This window comes from Hylobates moloch, unplaced genomic scaffold, assembly GCF_009828535.3.
Source record: "Hylobates moloch isolate HMO894 unplaced genomic scaffold, HMol_V3 SCAFFOLD_1, whole genome shotgun sequence".
Classification (NCBI taxonomy): domain Eukaryota; kingdom Metazoa; phylum Chordata; class Mammalia; order Primates; family Hylobatidae; genus Hylobates; species Hylobates moloch.
Window position 1 is genome coordinate 11537398 of NW_026652276.1, and position 25534 is coordinate 11562931.

At 42.3% G+C, this 25534-nt stretch overlaps 1 protein-coding gene across 1 annotated transcript in view; it reads left to right on the plus strand.

The window, feature by feature from the left end:
- The window catches only part of SP110 (SP110 nuclear body protein), a 50795-nt gene extending 26017 nt beyond the window's left edge, over nt 1-24778 (plus strand). Inside the window, 10 exon segments of the mRNA XM_058437642.1 lie at nt 7459-7608; nt 9964-10032; nt 15344-15442; nt 15926-16068; nt 16888-16932; nt 20653-20768; nt 21436-21544; nt 21983-22132; nt 22853-22993; nt 24410-24778. Coding sequence (XP_058293625.1) covers nt 7459-7608; nt 9964-10032; nt 15344-15442; nt 15926-16068; nt 16888-16932; nt 20653-20768; nt 21436-21544; nt 21983-22132; nt 22853-22993; nt 24410-24523 — 1136 coding nt within the window. The 3' untranslated portion in view covers nt 24524-24778.
- Nucleotides 24779-25534: the final 756 nt, after the last annotated feature.

Consider the following 25534-nt stretch of genomic DNA (forward strand, 5'->3'; position numbering starts at 1 on the left):
TTGTATCTGGCAAAACTAAGTTTTATGAATGAAGGGAAATAAAGTCATTTTTCGACAAACAAATGCTGAGGGAATTTGTCACTACTAGACCAGATTTATAAGAAATGCCAAAAGGAGTTCTAAATCTTGAAACAAAATATTGATATGCACCAGAATACAAACTCTTCAAAACATAAAACTCACAAGGTCTATAAAACAATAACACAATGAAGAAAACAAAGTATGTAGGTAACAATTAACATGATGACTGAAACAGTATCTCACATCTTGATATTAATGTTCAACATAAATGGGCCTAAGTGCTCCACTTAAAAGATACAGATTGGCAGAATGGATACAAAATCACAAACCCAATATCTGCTATCTTCAAGAGACTCACTTAACACACAAGGACATATAAATTCAAGGTATAAGGGTGAAAAAAGATATTCCATGCAAATGGAAACCAAAAGCAAACAGGAGTAGCTTTTCCCATATCAGATAAAACAGACTTTAAAGCAACAACAGTAAAAAAAGACAAAGAAGGTCATTATATAATGATAAAAGGATCAATCTAACAGGAAGATATTACAATCCTAAATTTATATGTAGCTAACACTGGAGCTCCCAGATTCATAAGACATTTACTACTAGACCTAAGAAAAGAGATAGACAACAACACAATAATAGTGGGGAACTTCAGTATTCCACTATCAGCACCAGAGAGATCATTGAGACAGAAAGTCAACAAAGAAACAATAGATGTTAACTACACTCTAGAACAAATGGACCTAATAGATATTTACAGAAGATTACATTCTTCTCATCAGCACATGGAACATTCTCCAAGATAGACCATACAATAGCCACAAAACAAGTCTCAATAAATTTTTATAAATTGAAATTATAGTTTGATGGGAATAACATTGAATCTATAAATTACTTTGGGCAGTATGGCCATTTTCAATATAGTGATTCTTCTTATCCATGAAGATGGAATGTTTTTCCATTTGTGTCTTCTCTTATTTCCTTGAGGAGTGGTTTGTAGTTCTCTTTGAAGAGGTCCTTCCCATCCTCTGTTAGCTGTATTCCTAGGTATTTTATTCTCTTTGTAGTGATTGTGAATGGGAGTTCATCATGATTTGGCTATCTGCTTGCCTATTGTTGGTGTAAAGGAATGCTTGTGATTTTTGCACATTGATTTTGTATCCTGAGACTTTGCTGAAGTTGCTTATCAGTTCAAGAAGTTTTGGGGTGGAGATGACGGGGTTTTCTAAGTATATAATCATGTCATCTGCAAACAGAAACAACTTGACTTCCTCTCTTCCTATTTGAATACCCTTTATTTCTTTCTCTTGCCTGATTGCCCTGGCCAGAACTTCTAATACTATGTTGAATAGGAATGGTGAGAGAGGGCATCCTTGTCTTGTACTGGTTTTCAAAGGGAATGCTTCCAGCTTTTGCCCATTTTATATGATATTGGCTGTGGGTTTGTCATAAATAGCTCTTATTATAATTTTGAGATATGTTCCGTCAATACCTAGTTTACTGAGAGTTTTTAACATGAAGGGATATTGAATTTTATCGAAGGCCTTTTCTGCATCTATCAAGATAATCATGTGGTTTTTGTCTTGGTTCTGTTTATGTGATGGATTACGCTTATTGATTTGTGTATGTTGAACCAACCTTGCATCTCAGAGATGAAACTGACTTGATCATGATGAATAAGTTTTTTGATGTGCTGCTGGATTCAGCTTGCCATTATTTTATTGAGGATTTTCGTATCGATGTTCATCAGGGATATTGGCCTGAAATTTTCTTTTTTTTGTTGTGTCTCTTCCCAGTTTTGGTATCAGGATGATGCTGCCTTCATAAAATGAGTTAAGGAGGAGTCCCTTCTTTTCAATTGTTTGGAATCATTTCAGAAGTAATGGTACCAGCTCCTCTTTGTATTTCTGGTAGAATTCAGCTGTGAATCCATCTGGTCCTGGGTTTTTTGTTGTTGGTAGGCTATTAATTACTGCCTCAATTTCAGAGCTTGTTATTGGTCTATTCAGGGATTCAACTTCTTCCTGGTTTAGTCTTGGTAGGGTGTATATGTCCAGGAATGTATCCATTTCTTCTAGATTTTCTAGTTCATTTGTGTATAGGTGTTTATAGTATTCTCTGATGGTAGTTTGTATTTCTGTGGGATCAGTGATGATATTCCACCTTATCATTTTTATTCTCTCTATTTGATTCTTCTATCTCTTCTTTATTAATATGGCTAGTGATCTATTTTATTAATTTTTTCAAAAAACCAGCTCCTGGATTCATTGATTTTTGGAGGGTTTTTCACGTCTCTATCTCCTTCAATTTTTCTCTGATCTTACTTATTTCTTGTCTTCTGCTAGCTTTTGGATTAGCTTGCTCTTGTGTCTCTAGCTCTTTTAATTGTGATGTTAGGGTGTCCATTTGAGATCTTTCTAGCTTCCTGATGTGGGCATTTAGTGCTACAAGTTTTCCTCTTAACACTGCTTTAGCTGTGTCCCAGAGATTCTGGTATATTGTCTCTACATTCTTCATAGAATTAGAAAAAAAAAACTATTTTAAATTTCATATGGAATCAAAGAAGATTCCATAAAGCTAGGACAATCCTAAGCAAAAAGAACAAAGCTGGATGCATCACACTACCTGACTTCAAACAATATGACAAGGCTACGGTAACCAAAACAGCACAGTACCGGTACCAAAACAGACATATAGACCATGGAGCAGAACAGAGACCTCAGAAATAATACGACACATCTACAACCATCTGATCTTCAACAAACCTGACAAAAGCAAGCAATAGCAAAAGTCCCCATTTAATAAATGGTGCCAGGAAAACTGGCTATAAATATGCAGAAAACTGAAACTGGACCCCCTCCTCACATCCTATACAAAAAATAACTCAAGATGGATTAAAGACTTAAATGTAAAACCCAAAACCATAAAAACTCTAGAAGAAAACTGAAGCAATATCATTCAAGACATAGGCATGGGCAAAGTCTTCATGACAAAAAAGCCAAAAGCTATTGCAACAAAAGCCAAAATTGACAAATGGGAATTAATTAAACTAAAGAGCTACTGCACAGCAAAAGAAACTAGAAATAGAGTGAACAGGCAACCTACAGAATGGGAGAAAAATTTTGCAATCCACCCATCTGACAAAGGTTTAATATCCAGAATTTACAAGGAACTTAAACATATTTACAAGAAAAAAACAAACAACCCCATCAAAAACTGGGCAAAGAATATGAACAGACACTTCTCAAAAAAAAAAAAAAAAAACATTTACGTGGCCAACAAACATATGGAAAAACGCTCAACATCACTGATCATCAGGAAAATGCAAATCAAAACTGCAATGAGAGACCATCTCATGCCAGTCAGAATGACAATTATTAAGAAGTCAGAAAACAATAGATGCTGGTGAGGCTGTGGAGAAATAGGAATACTTTTACACTGTTGGTGGGAGTGTAAATTAGTTCAACCATCGTGGAAGACAGTGTGGTGATTCCTCAAGGATCTAGAACCAGAAATACCATTTGACACAGCAATCTCATTACTGGGTATATATCCAAAGGAATATAAATCATTCTACTGTAAAGACACATGCACACATATGTTTATCACAGCAGTATTTACAATAGCAAAGATGTGGAACCAACCCAAATACCCATCAATGACAGACTAGATAAAGAATATGTGGTACATATACACCATGGAATACTATGAAGCCATAAAAAGTAATGAGATCATGTCCTTTGCAGGTACATGGATGAAGCTGGAACCCATCATCCTTAGCAAAGTAACACAGGAACAGAAAACCAAACACCACATGTTCTCACTCATAAGTGGGAGTTGATCATTGAGAACACATGGACACAGAGAGGGGAACAACACACACCAAGGCCTGTTGGGGGGTGGGTGGTGAGGGGAGGGAACTTAGAGTATGGGTCAATAGGTGCAGCAAACCACCATGGCACATGTGTACCTATGTAAGAAACCTGCACGTTCTGTGCATGTATCCCATTTTGGGGGGTTTCTCAGACCACAGTGGAATAAAACTAGAAATCAACTCCAAAAGGAACTTTCAAAACCATAACAAATAAATGGAAATTAAATAATCCGCTCCTGAATGATTTATGGGTTAACACTGAAATTAAGATGGAAATTAGAAAATTATTTGAAATGAACGGTAACAGTGACATAAGTTATCAAAACTTCTAGGATACAGCAAAAGCAGTGCTTTTAAAAGGAAAGTTCATAGCACTAAATGCCTACATCAAAAAGTCTGAAAGATCACAAATTGACAACCTAATGTCATGCCTAAAGGAACTAGAGAAACCCAAAGCTAGCAAAAAAAAAGAAAGATGAGAGCAGAATGAAATAAAATTGAAACAAAAAATAAAAAAGATCAATTAAACAAAAAGCTGGTTCTTTGAAAAGATAAACAAAATTGATAAGAACATTAGCCAGAGTAACCAAAAAAAGAAGAGAGAAGTTTCAAATAAACTCAACTAGAAATGAAACTGGAGACATTACGACTGACACCACAGAAATACAAAAGATCATTCAAGACTACTATGAACACCTCTATGCACAAAAACTAGAAAAATCTAGAGGAAATGAATAAATTCTTGGAAACATACACGCCCCCTAGATTAAATTGGGAAAAAATAGAAACTATGAACAGACAAATAACAAACTGTGAGATTGACTCCAACAGCCCATCAAAAATATAATACACCATGATCAAATGGATTTAATCCCACGGATTTAAGGATGGTTTAACACGTGCAAGTCAGTAATGTGGTACGTCGCAAAAACAGAATTAAAAACCATAGATCATTTCAATAGATGCAGAAAAAACATTTGATAAAATCCAGCATCCCTTTAGATAAAGATCCTCAACAAACTAGGCATAGAAGAGGCTTACCTCAAAGTTATAAAAGCCAGATATGACAATCCCACAGCCAACATGATACTAAATGGGAAAAAGTCTAATGCATTCCCCCTGAGAACTGGAACAAGAAAAGGATGCCCATTTTCACCACTTCTATTCAACATAGTACTAGCAGTCCTAGCCAGGACAATCAGAAAAGAGAAAGAAAGAAATGACATCCAAATTGGAAAAGAAATCAAAGTATCACTGTTCACTGATTATATGATCATATACCTAGAAAACCCTAAAGACTCCTTCAGAAGACTCCTAGATTTGATAAATGAATCCAGTAAAGTCTCAGGTTACAAAATGAAATGTACACAAATTAGCACTGCTATACACCTACAGTGACCAAGCTGTGAATCAAATCAAGAACTCAATCCCTTTTAAAACAACTTCAACAAAATAAAATAAAATACCTAGGAATATACTTATCCAAGGAGATGAAAGATTTCTACAGGAATAACTACAAAACACTGCTGAAAGAAATCATAGATGACACAAACATGTAGAAACACATCCCATGCTCATGGATTGGAAGAATCAATATGAAAATGATCACACTGCCCGAGGCAATCTACAGATTGAATGGAATTCTTATCAAAATACCAACATCATTTTTCACAGAACTAGAAAAAAAAATCTTAAAATTCATATGGAACCCAAAAAAGAGCCTGCAAAGCCAAAGCAATCATAAGCAAAAAGAACAAATCTGAAGGCATCACATTACCAGACTTAAAATTATACTACAAGGCTATAGTTACCAAAACAGCATGATACTGTTATAAAAATAGATACATAGACCAATGGAACAGAATAGAGAACTCAGAAATAAAGCCAAATACTTACAACCAACTGATCTTTGACAAAGCATACAAAAACATAAATTGGGGAAATGACACCCTATTTAATAAATGGTGCTGGGAAAACTGGCTAGCCACATGTAAAAGAATGAAACTGGATCCCTACTTCCCACCTTATACAAAAATTAACTCGAGATAGATCAAAAATTTAAACCTAAAACCTGAAACCAGAAAAATTCTATAAGAAAACCTAGGAAAAACTCTTCTGGACATTGGCCTAGGCAAAGAATTCATGACTGAGACCCCAAAAGCAAATGCAACAAAAACAAAAATAAATAAATGGGACTTAATTAAACTGAAAAGCTTCTTCATAGCAAAGGAAATAAACATCAGAGTAAACAGACAACCCACAGAATGGGAGAAAATATTTGCAAATGATGCATCCAACAAAGAATTAATATCCAGCATCTACAAGAAACTCAAACATTACAGAAAAAAAAATCCCATCAAAAAGTGGGCAAATGACATAAATAGACATATTTCAAAAGAAGGTATACAAATGGCCAACAAACATCTGAAAAAATGCTCAACATCACTAATCATCAGGGAAATGAAGATTAAAACCACAGTGAGATACCACCTAACTCCTGCAAGAATGGCCATTATTAAGAAGTCAAAAAAAAAAATAGATGTTGACATGGATGTGGTGAAAAGGGAATGTTTATACACTGCTGGTGGGAGTGCAAATTAGTACAACCTCTATGGAAAACAGTATGGAGATTTCTTAAAGAACTAAAAGTAGATCTACCATTCAATCCAGCAACCCCACTACTAAGTATCAACCCAAAGGAAAATAAGTCATTATATCAAGAAGACACCTGCACACATATTTATTGCTACATAATTCACAATTGTAAAGATAGGGAACCAACCTGAGTGCCCATTGACCAATGAATGTGTAAAGAAAATGTAGTATATATACACCATGGTGTACTACTCAACTATAAAAAAGAACGAAATAATGTCTTTTGCAGCAACTTAAATGGAGCTGGAGGCCATTATTCTAAGTGAGGTAATGGAATGGAAAACCAAATACTGTATGTTCTCACTTATAAATGGGAGCTAAGATATTAGTACTCAAAGGCATACAGAGTGATATAATGGATTATGGAGACTCAGAAGGGGGAGGGAGGGAGGAGAGGGAATAAAAAACTATGTATTGGGTACAATGTACACTACTCAGACGAAGAGTGCACTAAAGTCTCAGACTTTGCCGTTATATAATTCATCCATGTAACCAAAAACCACTTGTACCCCAAAAGCTATTGAAATAAAAACAAATTAAAAAGAAAAATACATTTAATATTTTCAAAACTTTAGTGGCTATTAAACATTCATTCAGCAATGGAGTGTAAGGTGTGGGCCAGGTATCTGTCCTAGGACCTGGGAACTCAGCAGTGAGCAAGACAGACACAAATCCCTACACTAGTGGAGCTTGCGTTCTAATTGATACACCTATAATTACTAAACAAAATGAGGACTTGAAAAAGAGAAATAGAAGGAAGTATTATGAGTCTGGGGGAGAAGAAAGATACACACAAGAAAAGAGAGAATTATAGAGAAATGGCAAGATAACTCCTGAAAGGGTAGGGGCTGGGAACATGAGAAGGGAGCTCACTAAACTATTCACAAGTCTATTTGGTCCAGGGGCAACCTCACCTGGGCATGGCATCCAAGAGAAGCTCCGAGTGGTGGATAAGGTGACTCAAAGGAAAGACGACTCAACCTGGAACTCAAAGGTCATGACGAGAGTCCAAAAGGCAAGAACTGAATGTGCCCGAAAGTCCGGATCGAAAGGTAAGGCTAATGATGGAATCTGCTATTTGAATAGCTCAGTGTAGGGGAGTCTCTTGGAGCAGTACAGGGTCAGATAGATATGTAAAGTCAATAGTAGAAGGAGGGAGACGTACAGACAAGAGGGACATGAAGACAGAGCACGGATCTGTTGATGTGACAGTGATTGTTGGAAGAAGTGTTCTCGGGGTGCAGTTCACCTTGGCTTTGCCATGTGGATTGACATGACTACTCCCCACTGTCTGCTGTTTTCATTTCTGTTATTAGAGTCGCCACTACTCTCTTGAGTTTGGGAGACTCCTTTCAGGTTCTGGCCAACCCAGTCTTGGAAGTGGCACCAATCCTCAAAGTGGACACATTCGCAGGACTGATTTTTATGTTTCATTTTTAGAAATGAAGTTGCTTGGTCAAGTCTGCATTTTTAAATTAGGACATATTTGTTGTCAAATTGCCTAAATTGCCTGTTTATACTCCCATTAACATCATATAGACACCCTTTCCCTCCACTTTCACCAACACTAGAAATAACAAGATGTGTCTATGATGACGGCCAAAGGTGAAGAGTGATATTCCACCAGTGTTTCCCTTTGAATTTCTTTTCACTTGGCAGGTGATCAAACATGCTGTGGTAGCTTGTATTACGGTTCTCCAGTGTTCCAGTGCCCCACCTCCTCAGAAGTCCACAGCCCTGCCCTGTGGACCCAGGGAATGCCCATGTGATAACTTAGCGAAAGAAATGTGGACCCAAGTTAGAGAGCCACTTTCAGGCCAAGGCTTTAAGAGCCCCTTTGTCTTCTTTCTCTCTGCCCAAGACCAGGGATGTTCTAGACAGAGGCTGCTCTGTCTGCAGGAGCCATGAGTGTCAGTAATGTAGGGCTGAGCCTCATCTAATTTATGATGAACAAACAGCATGAGAGAGAAGTAAACCTTTGTCATTGCAAACCAGAGCTTGGCAAATTTTTTCCAAAAAGGACCAGAAGATGCAGCTACTCGACTCTGCCTTTGTAGCGTGACAGCAGCCAGAGGCAAATACATAAACAAATGGGCGTGGCTGTATTCCAATAAAACTTTATTTACATAAACAGGCAGTAGGCCAATTTGGCCCTTAGACCATAGTTTGGTGACACTTGTAATAAACCACTGAGATTTGGGAGGATCATGAATTACCACAGCATTACCTAGCCTATCTTTACCAATTTACCTGTTTTTTAAATAAATTCGACATTGGAATTTTTTCTTTTGAGGGTCATCTGTTTGAATTTGCCCGTTTTTCTATAGGACTGGCCATTTTTTTTTTGTTTAATCCGTTAGGGAAATTAACCCTTTGTTATAATTATTACAGTTTTTCTGATTTGGTTTCTGTCTTTGAACTTAAGAAGCTTTTGGTTGTGGAGCCATTTGCTTAGTTAGATAGACAAATCAGTTTACCTTTAGCAGTATGGTTTATGCCAGAGTTTCTGAATCTTGGCATTATTGACATTTTGGACTGAATAATTCTTTGCTTCGGAGGCTGTCCTATGTGTCATGGGATGTTTAGCAACATCTCTGGCCTCTACCCATTAGATGCCAGTAGCACCTGCTTCCCAGTTCTGACAAACAAAGATTTCCAAACATTGCCAGATATCCCCTGAGAGCAAAATCACCCAAAGTTAACCACTGCTTTATGCCCATTACTTCCTCCTTAAAAAGCCCTTCCTATGTGATATTTATAAGGCCGTACAGTAGCCCCCCTTTATAAGCAGTTTTTTTTCCATGACTTCAGTTACCTGAAGTCAACTGCAGTTTGAAAATATTAAATGGAAAGTTCCAGAAATAAACAATTTGTAAGTTAAAAATGATGCGCTGTTCTGAGTAGCGTGACAAAGTCTTGCACCATTCTGCTGTATCCCACTCGGGGATGTGAATCATCCCTTGGTCCAGTGTGTCCTGCTGTATACTCAGCCCACCCATCAGTCACTTAGTAGCTGTCTTGGTTATCAGATTGAAGAAACATAGTATCTGCAGGGGTGCGCACTACCCGTGGTTTCAGGCATCCACTGGAGGGCTTGAAACATATGCCCTGTGGATAAGGGGGGACTCCTGTACATCCCTTTATTCTAGTATTTGTAGTAAATGTATTGACATATATTAATTAGTGGAAATTTGGCCTCTGTAGTATTTTTAGCTTTTCTGTCTATTAACATGAGCTTGCTGTATTTCCTTAGTCAATGCTACAAGGAAGTCCTTTCATAAGGACTCATATGTAACTTGTCTCTCCAAACTGGTAGAAAAACAGGAAAAAATACTTTAAGATTGTTAACCTATGAGGCTTATAAATCTATGTTTGTAGCTATAAGTGATTATTAATTCTGTTTTTAGAAAAGAAAAAGCAGAAAGATATCTGTTCAAGTTCAAAAAGGAGATTTCAGAAAAATATTCACTGAAGAAGTAAGCGAGCAAGCCACAGCGCCTCCCCGTTGGGCTCCCCAGAGCCCTGGCCTCTGCTGAAGGCTCCACTCGCCCTCTCCTTCTCCTCTCTCCCTTCTTCCACTGTCCTTGTCCTTCTCCTCCAAAGTTGTTCTCCACCCTCATGGGTACCAGCTGAATTGGGTGCATCAGGAGTGCTGCCAGCCTAACCCACCCCCTTGTGCATGGTGGCTATTTCCATACTTGGAGGGATTCTTTAACACAGAGCTATACAAAGACCCAAAAACGATTAAGGATGATTACTAAACCTTTAAGTCAAATTCCAAAATAAACTTCTATGTCTTCCATTCTAGGAATTAAAGGAAACCCTTATTCAAGCACAGCCTGACAGTGTTCTCATTCCTTTTCCTGTGTTGGTTGGGACCCTGGGCTTGCTTCAGCCTCTCTGCACCCTCAGTCCTCTTTGCATCTCTGTCCTCTCCCTCTCACCCCTCTTCTTGCATTTATTTTTCTTCTGCTTTTAAACCTCACTTCTTCAGCATCATTTCTTGTCACCTGTCTTCCTTTTTTAGGCTCCAGCCACATTGGCCCTTTTTATTCATTATCAAAGTATAATAGGTGCTACCCAAGGTGGGGTCCCCAGACTGATGCCATCTACAAGCATGTTGGTTGTAGGTCTACGAGAATAAGGAGCTTGTAAACGAACTGTGATGCTAAGCACACTGTTTTCATAGCAAGATTCCTCAGTGGAGACAACAGTGCATTGATTCTGATCAAGCCCCTGTCGCATCGTGGGCTGAAGCACTGAGTAGCACTGGTGTATGTGCTTGCAGAAAAGGCATGTATCCTAAGAGTACAGCTTGATGGATTCACACACACAGAAAAAGCACCCGCATACCCAGCACGCAGCTCAAGACACAGGATGTCACCAACACCCATAAACCACCCCTACCCATGTCTCTAGGGTCACACCAGCCTGATTCCTCACAGCATAGGTCATCAGATACTGAATGCTCCCACCTCCTTCCTGCTCAGGGCCTCCTCACATGAGCCTCCCAGCTCACCCACCCAACCCCAAAGCTAATCCCCTTATCCTCCTCCCCCAGACCTCACCTTTTTAAAAAAAATTTAAGTTCCAGGATACATGTGCAGGATGTGCAGGTTTGTTACATAGGTAAATGTGTGCCATGGTGGTTTGCTGCACCTATCAACCCATCCCCTAGGTATTAAGCCCAACATGCATTAGCTATTTATCCTGGTGCTCTCCCTCCTGCTCCCCTGACAGGCCCCAGTGTGTGCTGTTCCCCTCCCTGTGTCCATGTGTTCTCATTGTTTAACTCCCACTTATAAGTGAGAACATGTGGTGTTTAGTTTTCTGTTCCTGCATTAGTTTGCTGAGGATAATGGCTTCCAGCTCTAATCATGCCCCTGCAAAGGACATGACCTTTTTCCTTTTTATGGCTGCATAGTATTCCATGGTGTTATATGTACCATATATTCTTTATCCAGTCTATAATTGATGGATATTTAGGTTGAGCCCATGTCTTTGCTATTGTGAATAGTGCTGCAGTGAACACACACATGCATGTATATTTATAATAGAATGATTTATATTCCTTTGGGTGTATATCCAGTAATGGGATATTACATTGCTGAGTAATGGTATTTCTGGTTCTAGGTCTTTGAGGAATTGCTATGAGGTCTTTCACAATGGTTAAACTAATTTACATTCCCACCAACAGTATAAAAGTGTTCCTATTTCTCCACAGCCTTGCCAGCATCTGTTGTTTCTTGACTTAATAATCGCCATTCTGACTGGCATGAGATGGTATCTCATTGCGGTTTTGATTTGCAGTTCTCTAATGCTCAGTGATGTGGAGCTTTTTCTCATATGTTTATTGGCCGCATAAATGTCTTCTTTTGAGAAGTTTCTGTTCATGTCCTTTGCCCACTTTGTAAAGGTGTTGTTTTTTTCTTGTAAATTTGTTTAAGTTCCTTGTAAATTCTGGATATTAGACCTTTGCCCTCAGACGTCACCTTAAATGTCACTTCCACAGGGAAGCATTCTCTCTCCCAGCAGGTAGGGGTGGGTCTCCCTGACATGCCCTTGTGGAGACCTGCATTTTTTCTTCATGGCACTTATTTTAACTGTGATGAATGATCTGTGCACAGCCTGTTCACTGCGTGAAAGTCACGTGAGGTCAGTAAGTGGATGGGTCTTGTGCATTGCTGTATGTCCAGCTCCCCATGCCTCACACAGCTGGTACATCTTCATCAAGTATGAATACCAGTATCTGGGCCTATCTGATGCATGTGTGTGAGTTAGAAAAAGGTGCCCTTTCCTCAATTCACTACCTCATCTGTCAGAGCCAGTTCTTGAAACCAAACCCTTTTCTGCCTTCTGCTGGAAAATTGTTGTACTAAGCAGGTAAACTGACTCTGTTTCTAATATGAATTAGAGCACCCCTTAAAGGTGGAGTCCTTGCTCAGGGCACAACCCGTACAACTTTATGCAGAGGTCCTGATAACCATATAAATGTGTACATTACTTCACAGTTGGCAAAGCACTTTGATCTACATTTTGCCATTTAATTACCATAATAAGTGAGTGTGAGCCCATTTTACAGATTCAATTAAAGGGCAAAAGACTTGAATGAGCTAAAATCAACCTATGTGTTCCAATTTCAAGCCCTTTATCCTCTACACTAAAAATGTAAATGAACCCAGAAAGCACCTACTCTCAAACACTGGTGGAGGCAGGAGCCCCCGGCAAACGTTGACAGTTGTCCCTCAGCATCAGTTTCTTCTCCCTTCTGCACTGTAACTTCTCATTAAATGCAGAGTATCTGTGCTGTTGTTGCTTGTATGATGTGCAGTCTCGTGGCATTTCTGATGATGTGGAAAGAGCGCTAGATACTGGGTCTGGCATGTGTAAATTCCAGTGCCAGCTCCACCTCATGTAATATGGTGACCACCGGCAATTCTCTCTCCACATGTAAGCCCAAGTCCCTCATCTATAAAATGGGGACAGTCATTGCCTTCTCATTCTTACACATTGTTGTGCGGATAGATGACACAGTGCATCTGCTGCTCTTACTGTTTCCTTGACTATCACTTTTCCTCCCACTGCCCCATCTCCACCCCGCATCATCCCCTCCCCAGACCCCTCATGTATACGTCATAGAGCTCCCAAATCATTCCCCAGGCCTGTGGTCTTTCCGTGCATAATTTCCACCTTGTGCTTCTTCCTCACGTTCTGTAGGAATTCCTGGAGTTGGTCTTCTGGATTATGAATTCGTTTTCTACCATGCCGCTATTCCTCATCTCGATTAGGCTTTTCTTCTTAGTTTTCTCCACCTTGCTTTTCCTTTCCCTGAGCTCTCTGTTCTCTAATTGCTTGCTTTTCACAGCGGGCTCCTCATTGTTTGCTCATGCTTCCTAATGGGGACCTAAATTCACCGCTGCTGCAGCTCACCTTACAAACAAGCCCGCTGATGTTAGAGAGCCCCAGGCATCCCCCACTGGGTTCCTGGGGCCGCGGGGTTCCATCCTTCAAGGCCTGGTTGGTAAGATGAGTAGGTGAGGCTGAGCCAGATTCAGCACTATTAGGAACAGGCTGCCCTCAGGCATAGGACAGTTGGCTTTGGATGTCCTCGGGTCTAAAGGCCCCACCTCACTTGATGGCCTGCCTCCACTGGGTAAGGAAGGGACTGATGTTTGTCCCCATGACTCTGCACGTCGGCTTGCTACCTGTGGCCCCCAAAGCCACCCCCTGCTCCCTCATCTGTTTGTGAATGTGTTTGGGACATTTTTGTTCCCTAAAGCTATATTCACCACAGGGAATTAGAGAAGACATTTCTGTGGAGACAGAGAAGTGTAGAAGGTCCCCAGAGCTGTGCTAATCTCCCTCAAGGTTTGCCATAGTGGTCCAGAGTCACCTGGAGCTCTGCCTTTCACTCACATTAGGAACCTGCGGCAGCAAATTTCCCACTCAAATTTGATAACAGTAATGCACGCTTAGGTAATCCTTCTAGTAAGTTGCAGAGCCAGGATTACAAGCCCTTCCCACCCCCACCTCTCCCCGCCCCCCAGTCTGGCTCCCAAGGCCACGCTCTCATCTGCTGTTCCATATTTACTGACTTGAGTCTAGAGACAAATGGTGGAGCTGGCCACTCCATGCAAGAGGGCTGACTGTTGAAACAAAGTTTTTCCCACCCTAAGTTCCCACAGCCCCCCTACCCTCCAACCCCATGCCTAGCCTTGCTGCCAGCCCCCGCTCCTGTGAGGCCAGGCATCCTGTAGGGTTCTGTCAGGGGATCACGTCCTCACTTCTCAGGGTCCCTCCTCTCTCAGTCTCACTCTATCTGCCTTGTGTCTTTCTGGAGAAATGAATGGCTTCTTCGCCACTGATACTGTTCCTTCCTCTTTCCATCAATGCTCTTGTTTTGCCATTTGTTTTCCTTTAGCTCTTTCAATAACTGTTTGAGGCAAGGGAGAGAGTTGGACCAGATGTTCTCCTAGATTCATTTTAGGGGCAAAATCCTCCGTAACTCAACATAAGACATGGACAGCCCCTTCATTTCTCCCCAGAGAAACAGCCCCTGTTGTCTCTCTTTAATGAATTCACCCATAGTGAGGTTGGAGGGGAAGGCAGCAGGAATTGCTGAGATTTATTTTAAATCCTCTTGCAACTGCTTCTCCTGAATCTAAACTCTGGATTTCTACCCAGGTGTTCCGAGTTGCCAGACCGCTCCATGAGCAACTGGGAAATTAGTTCAAAGCTTTCCAGGATTTTCTTTTATTCATCGAGGAAGAAGCAGGGAAGCAATAAAATGAAAAGAAACAGCAAATAATTAACACTGACACCATCCCCTCAGTGCCAGCCACCTCACTCACCCAAGTCTTCATTTGAGTCGGAAATAAGATTATAAATGAAGATTTTTTTTCCTCTGGCAACATGAATGCAAAGAAACATTTTAGGTAGGCAACTTCCATCAGCACAGAGAGATCAGCAGGATGCTTATAGAATAGAAGACTATTCAGTGACAGCCAATTGACTTGCAAATTAAGACACATTCACTGAAGATGCCCTACATGTTCTACTAAAATTTTTTTTTTTTTTTGATATAGTGTTGGTGGCGGTGGTGGTGGTTTGTTGCAGGCCACTGTGTACACATAGCTTATCTGTCACTCGAGACGAAAGAGTTCCTGCAAATTAACCAGAGAATGTTCCCCAATACCCTGTACATTATTGGAATTCATGGAGGGGAGAATTCAAAAGGAAGATGGAATGAAGACTGAATAACACAAAACTGTTCTCTTCTACTTTAAGGAAAACCCAAAAATGACACTGTGGATTTTCACTGTTCTAAACTCCCCGTGACCTGTGGTGAGGTGAAAGGGATTTTATATAAGAAGAAAATGAAACACGGTGAGTTCCTTGGTCTTCTGCTGTTTGGAATCCCTAGATGAAGGACTCACTAGAAGGGAGGAAAATACCTGTGTGTGTAATTGAGATCAGGAGATGGACCCTGCTAGCTAGACTGCAGAAGAAACGCTTCTTAGGAAGGAATTTCCAAACTCTTCCACATCATGGTATTTCTGGCAATCAGACCCTCCACTCCCACCTGGAAGTCACCCATGGGCCCTGCTGTACTGACAGCCATGTCCTTGCTGCATGTAGGCACCACACGAATGCAAATTCTGTCCCACTCCCTCACCATTCAGTCAGGCTTTAGGGCTGGCTTCAGTCCAAGAGAAGAGGCCCGCAGACTCCCCTGCTACTGCTTCCACCTCACAGAGGAAGTCTCTCCTGACCTGGAAAGGTAGAAGGCCACGATTAGGATGAAGAGGTTCAGGGTGAATTCACAGAGGATGGGGGCAGATCCAAGAATGGGCTGTCCTTTTCTTACAGGATCCTTAGTGAAGTGCATTCAGAATGAAGACGGAACTTGGTTAACACCAAATGAATTTGAAATTGAAGGAAAAGGAAGAAACGCAAAGAACTGGAAACGGAATATACGTTGTGGAGGAACGACCCTAGGAGAGCTGCTGAAGGTATTATAATGACAAGGGACAGATAGGTGACAGGTTTAAATCCTTGAAGGAGAAGTGGAGCTTTAAGAGCAGAAATGTGAAGAGCTCCCGTTAGGATTCAACAGCATGATTTATAAGGAGTTAAATGTGCATAGAAAAAAAATTGTGGGTGACAAAGTTAGGAGCACAGATTGTTCCTGATGGTGGAGAACTTTAAATGCAAGTAAAGGAGTCCAGGAACTTTAAATGCTGGCAAAGGGCTTTGAGGTCGAGAGAGATGTAAGAAGCTAAAAAGAAACTAGCTGAAGACAGATGCCTGCAACCACTCCCCTGCATCCTCTACCTGACACCTACTCAAGGCCCAGCTCATCTGGCCCCCTCTGCAGCATTTCCAGGCTGCCCAGTCCATGGTCTGTCTCTCTGCTGCATGTCCACAGCACACTATTCCTGTCCTGAGAACAACTAGTGTCTATGATCCCAGGACCCAACACAAGGCGCCTCTCAGCAACACTCAAGAAATTATCACTAGGATGAAATCATAAAGATTTTAACCTAGAGAGGGAGAAATGGAAGGAGAAAGGAATGGATGGGAAAGGGTAAGAAAGAAGAACTTGGGTCATGGGTTTGAGTGACAGGGGAAAAAGTGATTTTATCACTAAGTGAGGTCCAGAAGAAAAACTGACTGGGCGGGGGGGGAGCTAATTTTTCTTTTTGACTTCTTGGGTTTGAGATCCAGTGTGATGTCTGAGTACAGATATTCACTAGGAAGTGGGAAGGCCAGTATCTACCAAAGTAAAACCTCCAGAATAACCTCATTCATTGACTCCTTCTGTCTTTCAGAATGGACTTGTGCTGTGTCCTCCAAGAATAAATCTCAAGAGAGAGGTAAATAGCAAGTGAATTTCTGCTACCCTCTCAGTCACCATGTTGCAGACTTTCCCTGTCTGGAGGCTCACCTTAGAGCTTCTGAGTTTCCCAGCTCTGAGTCACCTCCACATTTGGGCATGGCATCTTCAAAACAATTAATTTTCATAGTTAATTTGGGATGGGGAAGCAAATGACTCTAAAATAAAAATTAAATGAAAAAGCTCATCATGTCCATGTGTTTTAGAAAAAGATCTGGATATTTGGATGGCTATAAACCAAAGGTGTCAGAAATAAAATGCTCTAAGCCTAGGGAACATAGCAAGACCCCATCTCTAACAAAATTTTTTTTAATCAACCAGGAATGGTGGTGTGCACCTGTAGTCCCAGCTAAGGCTGAGGTAGGAGGATTGCTTGAGCCCAGGAGTTCAAGACCAGCCTGAGTGATATAGTGAGACTCTGTATTGCTATACAGAGCGATGTAATCCCAGCACTTTGGGAGACCAAGGTGGTTGGATCCCTTGAGCCCAGGAGTTTGAGACCAGCCTGGGCAACAGGACAAAACCCCTTCTTTACAAAACATACAAAAATTAGCCAGGCATGGTGGCATGCACCTGTAGTCCCAGCTACTCAGGAGGCTGAGGTGGGAGGATCACTTGAGCTCTGGAGGCAGAGGTTGCAGTGAGGCGAGATTATGCCACTGCACTCCAGCTGGGGCAACAGAGCAAGACCCTGTCTCAAAAAAAAAAAAGAATGCTGCAACATGAAAAGCAAAAAAAAAAAAGCATTGAAATAGACAGGAACAGTATATGAAAGGACAAGAGGATCATTCATGATTGCATACCGAGTATTGCTGAATCCTCCATGCTTCTTATTGGTAGCACCAGGATGGAATGACGCCTTTGAACTAAGCTTTGTCTCTACAGGGCCTCCCTACAGCTGCAAATGGAAGTCATCTATTGGCTGCACTAACTCCCCCTCCTCAACCTCCTCTACTTGCTTAGATGTGTTCTCCAGACATCAGTTCCACTCATGAGCTTCCCGTTAGTTGTGAACTTCCAGCAGAGATAATGGTGCCTCCGCCATCTTGCCCTGGAGGCTGGCCTGACCAGGCTGGATTCATTCAAAGTTTAAGGCACTGGTCTCCCAATGCCATCTATTATATAAATCATCTTTCCCATGCTGATCTGAAATACCCTGAGAATCAGGGGTGCTCAGTGTAACATCATAATAGCAAAAAATTAGGGACAAACACAAGTTCTATCAGTATTGCAGAATAAACTGATACAGCTACAGAATGGGTTTTTTTTTAAACTTTTCTTATAGAATATTAGACCTTTGCTATAGATATTTGTTTAAATACATGGATTCATAACTATGGAGTTATATCATTCCATCAATGGAAAGCCACCAAAGGGTTTTGTGGCCAGGAGAGCTTCAGGACACTTACTGCTAGTTGTGATGTGTGGGGAAGGAGCCCATTGTTGCTTATGTGAACGTGTAGGTAGGTCTATGAGTGAAAAAATAGCCAAAAGAATCAACTGCACTTATTTTGAGATGAGATCACAGGGACATATGCCTTCTGTATTATACCTTTATGTACAGTTGGAATTACTATAATGACCGTTTGTTACTTTTGCAACCAGAAAAAAAAAAAATCTTTAAAATCCAGATCATTAATTAATAGCCCCAACATGATAATACCCTCTAACTCTCCTAATGCCGCACGTCAGCACATAAAAGCCAGGGGCATGCTTGACCCAGCCTCTCAGTCCCACCTTCCAGGGCCAGGTTGGGAGAATAAGATGAAAGTTTACCTGACTGAGAATGAGCCAGCGCGGGCCTTGCCCTCAGCCTTATCATCCAGTGTCACTGCTGCTCTGCAGCACGTCTGTCTGTCTCCACTGCAGTCTCACTTATGTATGTGTACAACAAAGAGACCGATGCTGGTACTCCCAAAATGTGTTTTGTGGTTGCCCTGCAGCGTGCTGCTTCCATGACCCACACATGATGGGCAGCTGGTGTAAAGAGCCACGGGCTTGGCCTATGAGAGCCTCCATCTCCAGAAGGGCTTGGATGCAGCCAGCAGTTGCCACTCTATCAGCATATAGTGTGAGGCTGAGGAGAACAGCTTTTGGGGTTTTGTTTTTTTTGTATCAGAAGCCCATGGCCATCATGGGTGGTCCAGAGATGCCAGGAGGCGTGAGAGGAGGTTGCCAAAGCTTCCACAGTGAATGAGACTCGGGAGGGCACTAATGCCTGCTGTATTGCAATCTGACAGATTCTAGAACCTTTTGTTAGAAGGGGCCCCATTCAAAGTGGGCTTATTTTGCAAGTAACAGCATAAATGGGCTTACCTAAAATCTATAAATGAGGGATGTGTTTCCTCAAACTCAAGAGGCCTAAAGGATGCTGGGAGGTTTATTAGAACACTGTGAGTACTCAGAGGGTCAATAATTATTTTTTGACAGTGTCAGGGATGGAGCATCCCTCGACTGACCAGATAATGGCCAGAAATTGGCGGATCCCTGTACTACGCCTGGGGCAGTGGCCCATACTTTTTTGTTTTAGTTTAATCCCACATCCACGCGGAAACACAAACCCCATCCTTTTCTGTGAGCTCCTTGTGAGTAATGTCCTGAGTGCATCAAATGAATTTGCTGAGAGAAGGGTGTCTTCAGGGTGGTGTTACACCTGTGCTCCTAGAGAATGTCAGATGCAGTTCAAATCCTGCCTGCAAAGATTATATATGGTGGCAGAACTGTCGAGGTACCCCGTGGTAGCCAGATAACGGTCTATTGTGTCCCTTTGGGGGTGAAAGCAATCTGCAGCTGAGATCTGTTGAAATAGGCACTGAACAGAACACATTAGTCAAATCTATGCCTGCAGAGTATTTACCACTTGCTAAGTGGATGGAGTCAGTAATTTCAATAACATTGGGCCTTCACAGGTGGGGTCACAGGATTCAGATTGTAGTAATTCACCGCAAGGCACCATTCATTCTTTCCAAGCTTAAGAACAGACCAAATAAGGCTGTTAAATGGAGAAACAGTGGGGATAATCATCCCTTCTCTAAATAGATCTTCCATAATGAGTTTCAATCCTTGAAAACCATGTTTTAATTCATATTGATCAGTATTAAATATTTTAACAGAGAAGGTCCATGGAGTTCCATTTTGTAAAGCCAATTGTAAGTGCCAAAGATAACTTAATTTTAATTATTTTAACGTGTTATTTACTGGGTCATAGCATCCATGCCCACTGTGGAACATTTTAAGGCCGTGTTATGTTACGACCATGGGGCAGTTAGGCAAGGCACCAGGAACAACAGTTCCCGCACTCCTGCACCTAAATGCCAGTTATCATCATTTCTTACTTTGGTCATTAGATCTATTAATAGAGGCTTGGTGGGCTCAGCAAATGCTGCCCAGAGTGGCCCAGCTCAAAGCACAAGCTTGCCAGCAGGCAGCAGCACAGCTCAAAATGCAACAGAATCCGTTAGCAAGCCACAGCCAGAGAAGAAAAGTCCTGGTGGTGGTGGTCACCACCCAGACTCTCTGCTTATTGTGCCATTTGTCTTGCAGTTTCCCCCCAGGGAGGTGGCATCAGCTCCCCCCACCAAATATTGGGTTTGGATATCCACTCTGGCACACACAAAAATGATGTGTTCTAGAACCCCACAGGGCCAGCATTCGTAGGTCTCCCTGGTCCCAGTGGTGCCCACATTATCTGCCCTTGCAGCGGAAAAACTCGGATGAATGCGAGGTGTGCTGTAAAGGGGGACAACTTCTCTGCTGCGGTACTTGTCCACGAGTCTTCCATGAGGACTGTCACATCCCCCCTGCGGAAGCCAAGAGGTGAGTGGGCTGCAGCCCCGCCTCGGGCACACGGCACTCACCTCCAGATGGAAAGGGCAGGACCTGTGAGCGTCGGGGACAAGGGTGTGATGCAGAGCAGTCTGGTGCCAGAGACTCTGGGCCTGTCTGGGTCTCTGAGACTGCCAGTGAGCCTCTCGGCCCCACACTGCTTCTGCCCCTGGAGGTGCCGTTTCCTAGTGTGCTATTCCCTGGACAGTAGGGACTCCTTCCAAGAGGAGTTGGGGACGGGAAACGCCAGCTTATGTTCTGTGCCTGCTGAGGAAAGACAGGAAGCATGGCTTGTCACACAGTTCACCACGGTCTCATCTGGCTGATGGAGGCCTGAGGTCCCTGCAGGTGAAAGCCCAGATTCTGACACTCTAGCCTGGCAGGCAGGGTTCCTTTGTGCTCCCAGCAGCTCAGACAGGGAAAAGAGAGCCCACGCTTACAGTGACACCACCTTCCTCAGGCTGCCCGCCTGCTGCTACCACTGATGCGAGGGAAGGGCCAATGCTGGAGAGCCCATGTGGGGATCTTGGACACTCTGGGAGGTGTCCCACCCTCATGGCTGAGCCCATCCTTCCTGAGGGAAGACAGTGGCAGCCACAGGAATGGTGGCCGTTTCCAGGGCCTTTGCCCTCCGCTCACCTTATGTCCAACCTCTCAGGACGCTGTGGAGTTGCACCTTCTGCAGGATGAAGAGGTCTTCAGGAAGCCCACAGTGCCATCATGTATCTAAGATCCTGGAGAGGCAGATGCAGCCTCAGGACCAGCTGGTGAGTTGGATGCAAACCCCAAACCTATGCTTTTCCCTTCTCACACGAGAAGCACAAACAGGCACAGGGTCAGGGCAATGTACCAAAGGGAGCCTTCAATGTCTGCCTTTAGAGGATGACGATTTAATGCCCAAACACAGAGTCTAAACAAAATCCCACACACCCTGTAAGCCTTGGTAAGCACGGTTGGAATGCCGACTGGGCTTGGCTGCCCCATCCGTGTGCATGTCTAGATACTCGCCTGACTTCACTGTTTCTAAGCTGCATTTCACTTTCAAGCCCTCTTCACATTTTACAGAAATGTGAGTTCCTCCTCTTGAAGGCCTACTGTCATCCACAAAGCTCCTTTTTTACGGGCATCCCATTTAATGTAAGTCACATTTTACAGTTCTCTTGCATAAAATGCATTTTGAGAAATTTGGGGGCTGAGTCCGGCAGGTGCTGCAGTTTGCTCAGGAAGCTGGAGAACAGGAGAGAAGGGCAGCGTGGCAGCAGTGGAACAGGGCAGCAGGGATTTTGCTGCACACTCTGGAGAGGGACTACCTGGTTCAAACTCCACCCCACTGCTCACGGGCTCTGGGATACCGGGCAAGTTGCTTCTCCTCTTGTGTATCTGTTTTATCTTCTCTTTAGGAAGAATGTCTTTACTACTAGAAATTAAGAGTCACAGATGCCAGCTGGGAGCAGTGGCTCACGCCTGTAATCCCAGCACTTTGGGAGGCCAGGGCGGGCAGATCACTTGAAGTCAGGAGTTTGAGACCAGCTTGGCCAACATGGCAAAACCCCATCTCTACTAAAAATACAAAATTAGCCCAGCCATGGTGGCGGGCACCTGTAATCCCAGCTACTCAGGAGGCTGAGGCAGGAGAATCGCTTGAACCCAGGAGGCAGAGGTTGTGGTGAGCCAAGATCGCACCACTGCACTCCAGCCTGGGTGACAAAGCAAGACTCCATCTCAAAAGAAAACAAAGAGCCGTAGATGCCAAAGTGTGTGGGTTCCCATCCCAGCTCTACCACTTTCTTGCTGAGACATCTTGGGTAGGTTCCTTGACCTCTTCACCCCTCGGTTTCCTCATCTATGAAATGGGTATCATTATTTATGGTATCCATAAATGTGGAGATTACATATTCATATACTTGGCTTAGAATTTAGTTTATCTAGTGCCTAGAACAATAGCTGGCTTAAAGAAGTCAGATGGTATTATCATTATGACCCTGGAAATGAAGGCTTGGATTGTATTTAAGTTGGATCCCTTCCAGTGATGACAGCTGTGCTAACGTCACCTCTCTGGTGGCTTTGTCCCCAAGATTCGAGATTATGGTGAGCCCTTTCAGGAAGCAATGTGGTTGGACCTGGTTAAGGAAAGGCTGATGACGGAAATGTACACGGTGGCATGGTTTGTGCGAGACATGCGCCTGATCTTTCGCAACCATAAAACATTTTACAAGGTAAAGGGCATTTCCTGCTTCCTTTTTGCGTCTTTTCTACTTTCCCCTAATTTCTGGGACAGCAGAATTTTGCAAGGATTGCACTCAGTTTCATCCTGGGGAGAGCTCAAACGAGACAAAGATTACAGAAAAAAACCACCTCGGCATTCCTGGAGGCAAGGAGTGAGTGGCAAAAAGAACAGCAAGCAGGACAGGGGAGGGATCTCTGGAACAGGAGCTGAAAAAAACCATGCCCCGTTCCCACATGGGCAGCTCACTCCCAACGAGAGCAGTAAATGGCATCCAGCCTCTTTGTTCAAACTGGAAGGAAAGGCAGTTTATGCCTACATTGTTCTTCCTGCCTCAGAACTATGAAAATAAATAAGTAAACAATATAAAATCAATTAAACTTCCTGGATAATCATGCTTGCATATTTTTACACATCAATTTCTCATTGGATGCAAACATCTGGAATTGCCTTCAGATACAGTGTTGGTTTCATCCTCCTTTACTAGGGAGGGACATAGTTGAGCTAGTTGAGCTATCCTGCAATCCCAGACATTTGTAACTTTGGTTTGTCCTGATTTTTATCCTCACTTGTACAGATATTTCTTGGGAAGTACCTAAGGAAGATTTTCATCTCCACCCTTCTTCCTTCCCAGCTTCCTTCCCTTCTTCCATGCCAGGAGCTGGCATGTTCACAAACCACAAATTGTAAACTGGTACCCACTCATGGAGCTGCAGGGAGAAAGGGTTGACCAGAGAGCCGCTCAGTGCCTGGCGTATCCGTAGTCCTGGAGAACAGAGGGTCATTCTTCCTCAGTGAGTGGGCTTCCAAGAAATGCATTTAAAAATTTTTTAAGCTATTTTGCATCATGCTCAGATTTGCCATGATCAAAACTAACCCTTCAGTCCAAATCACCTGTCAGGTGGAAGTTAACAACCAGGTGGAGTCTCATGCTTTTCAACATTTTAGTAGCAGCATCTCCCCATCCATTCTGCCTCACTGCTGGGCTCCTAAAAAAATAAGAGTGAGGCTGGGCATGGTGACTCACGTCTGTAATCCCAGCTTTTTGGGAGTCCGAGGTGAGGGAATCACCTGAGGCCAGGAGTTTGAGACCAGCCTGAGCAATATAGCAAGGCCTTCTCACCCCGATCTCTGAAAGAAAAAAAAAAAATGTTTTAAAACTCTGGGCATAGTGGCATGTGCCTGTAGTTTCAGCTTCTCAGGAGGCTGAGGTGGGAGGATCACGTGAGCCCAGGAATTCAAGGCTGCAGTGAGCTATGACGGTGCCACTGCACCACAGCCTGGGTGACAGGGAAAGTCAGGTGACCCTGACTCAAAAAGAAAAAACAAACAAAAAAAAATGAATGAGTGATTTGATGGCTGTAATCCTTCATCCTTCAACGTGTTTGTTTGCTTTTTTCTCTTTCAGGCTTCTGACTTTGGCCAGGTAGGACTTGACTTAGAGGCAGAATTTGAAAAAGATCTCAAAGACGTGCTCGGTTTTCATGAAGCCAATGACGGCAGTTTCTGGACTCTTCCTTGACCCTGTTCTGAAAAGACTGAAGCATCCCCACCTCAGGATTCAGCTGATGGGACCCTGGCTTGGACTGTTGATTGCCAGTGAGTCTGGGATGTGATTGGCTGCCCTCAGGACCCAAACCCAGACACTTCATAGGATTATCGCACCCTCCACCACCTTTATTCTTTCTTTTTACCTTTAAAAGGCTATAACTACACTAAAAAAAAAAAAATTTAATACTTCCTTAATACCATCAGATACCCCATTATAGTTCACATTCTCCCCACTGTCTCATAAGTCTTTTTAGAGTTGATTTGTTCAAATCAGGATCTAAACAAGTTCCACACATTGCATTTGGCTCACCTGTCCCTATGTCTCTTTTAAGCTATAAATTGCCGTGTATTTATTGAAACTCGGTTTTGGTCCTATTACATTTTTTGCAATCTGGAATTTTCTGGTTGCATTTTCTTAGTGGTATAGTCTCTTCCTCTCATTTTTTGTAAGCTAGAAGTTAGATCTGGAAGCTTGCTTTAACTCGGGTTTTGAGGGGTTTGTTTTGATTTGGGGTATTTTAAGGCACATGCAGGCTTCACAGGGGAATTTAGTATTATTTCTTATGTTAAGCTTGGCAGCAGGTGCAGTGTTATTAGCCTGAGCATCTATCATCTGACGGTTTTAGCAATACCTAAATCCATGATAACGTCAGGGGTTGCAAAATGATGAGATTCAGATTTTTTTTTTAACATCATTATTGGTCAGAATTATTCTGCAAATAGCTTCTGTTTAACAATATTCGGTTACCTTGAAATACAGATTGTACAAAAAATAGGATAAATGCTTGTTTTTTTATTTAGCAATGTTCAAAATAATGAATTGATTTCCTAATATCCTCTAAAGGTAACCAGGGATTCTTTTTATTTAATTATCTTGAACCCAAATATTTAAATATACATAGTATGCTACAAACCATTGCAGTTAATACCTTTGTTGATGCTTGAGTTGCCTACTTTTTTTTTTTTTTTTTTTTTTTTTTGA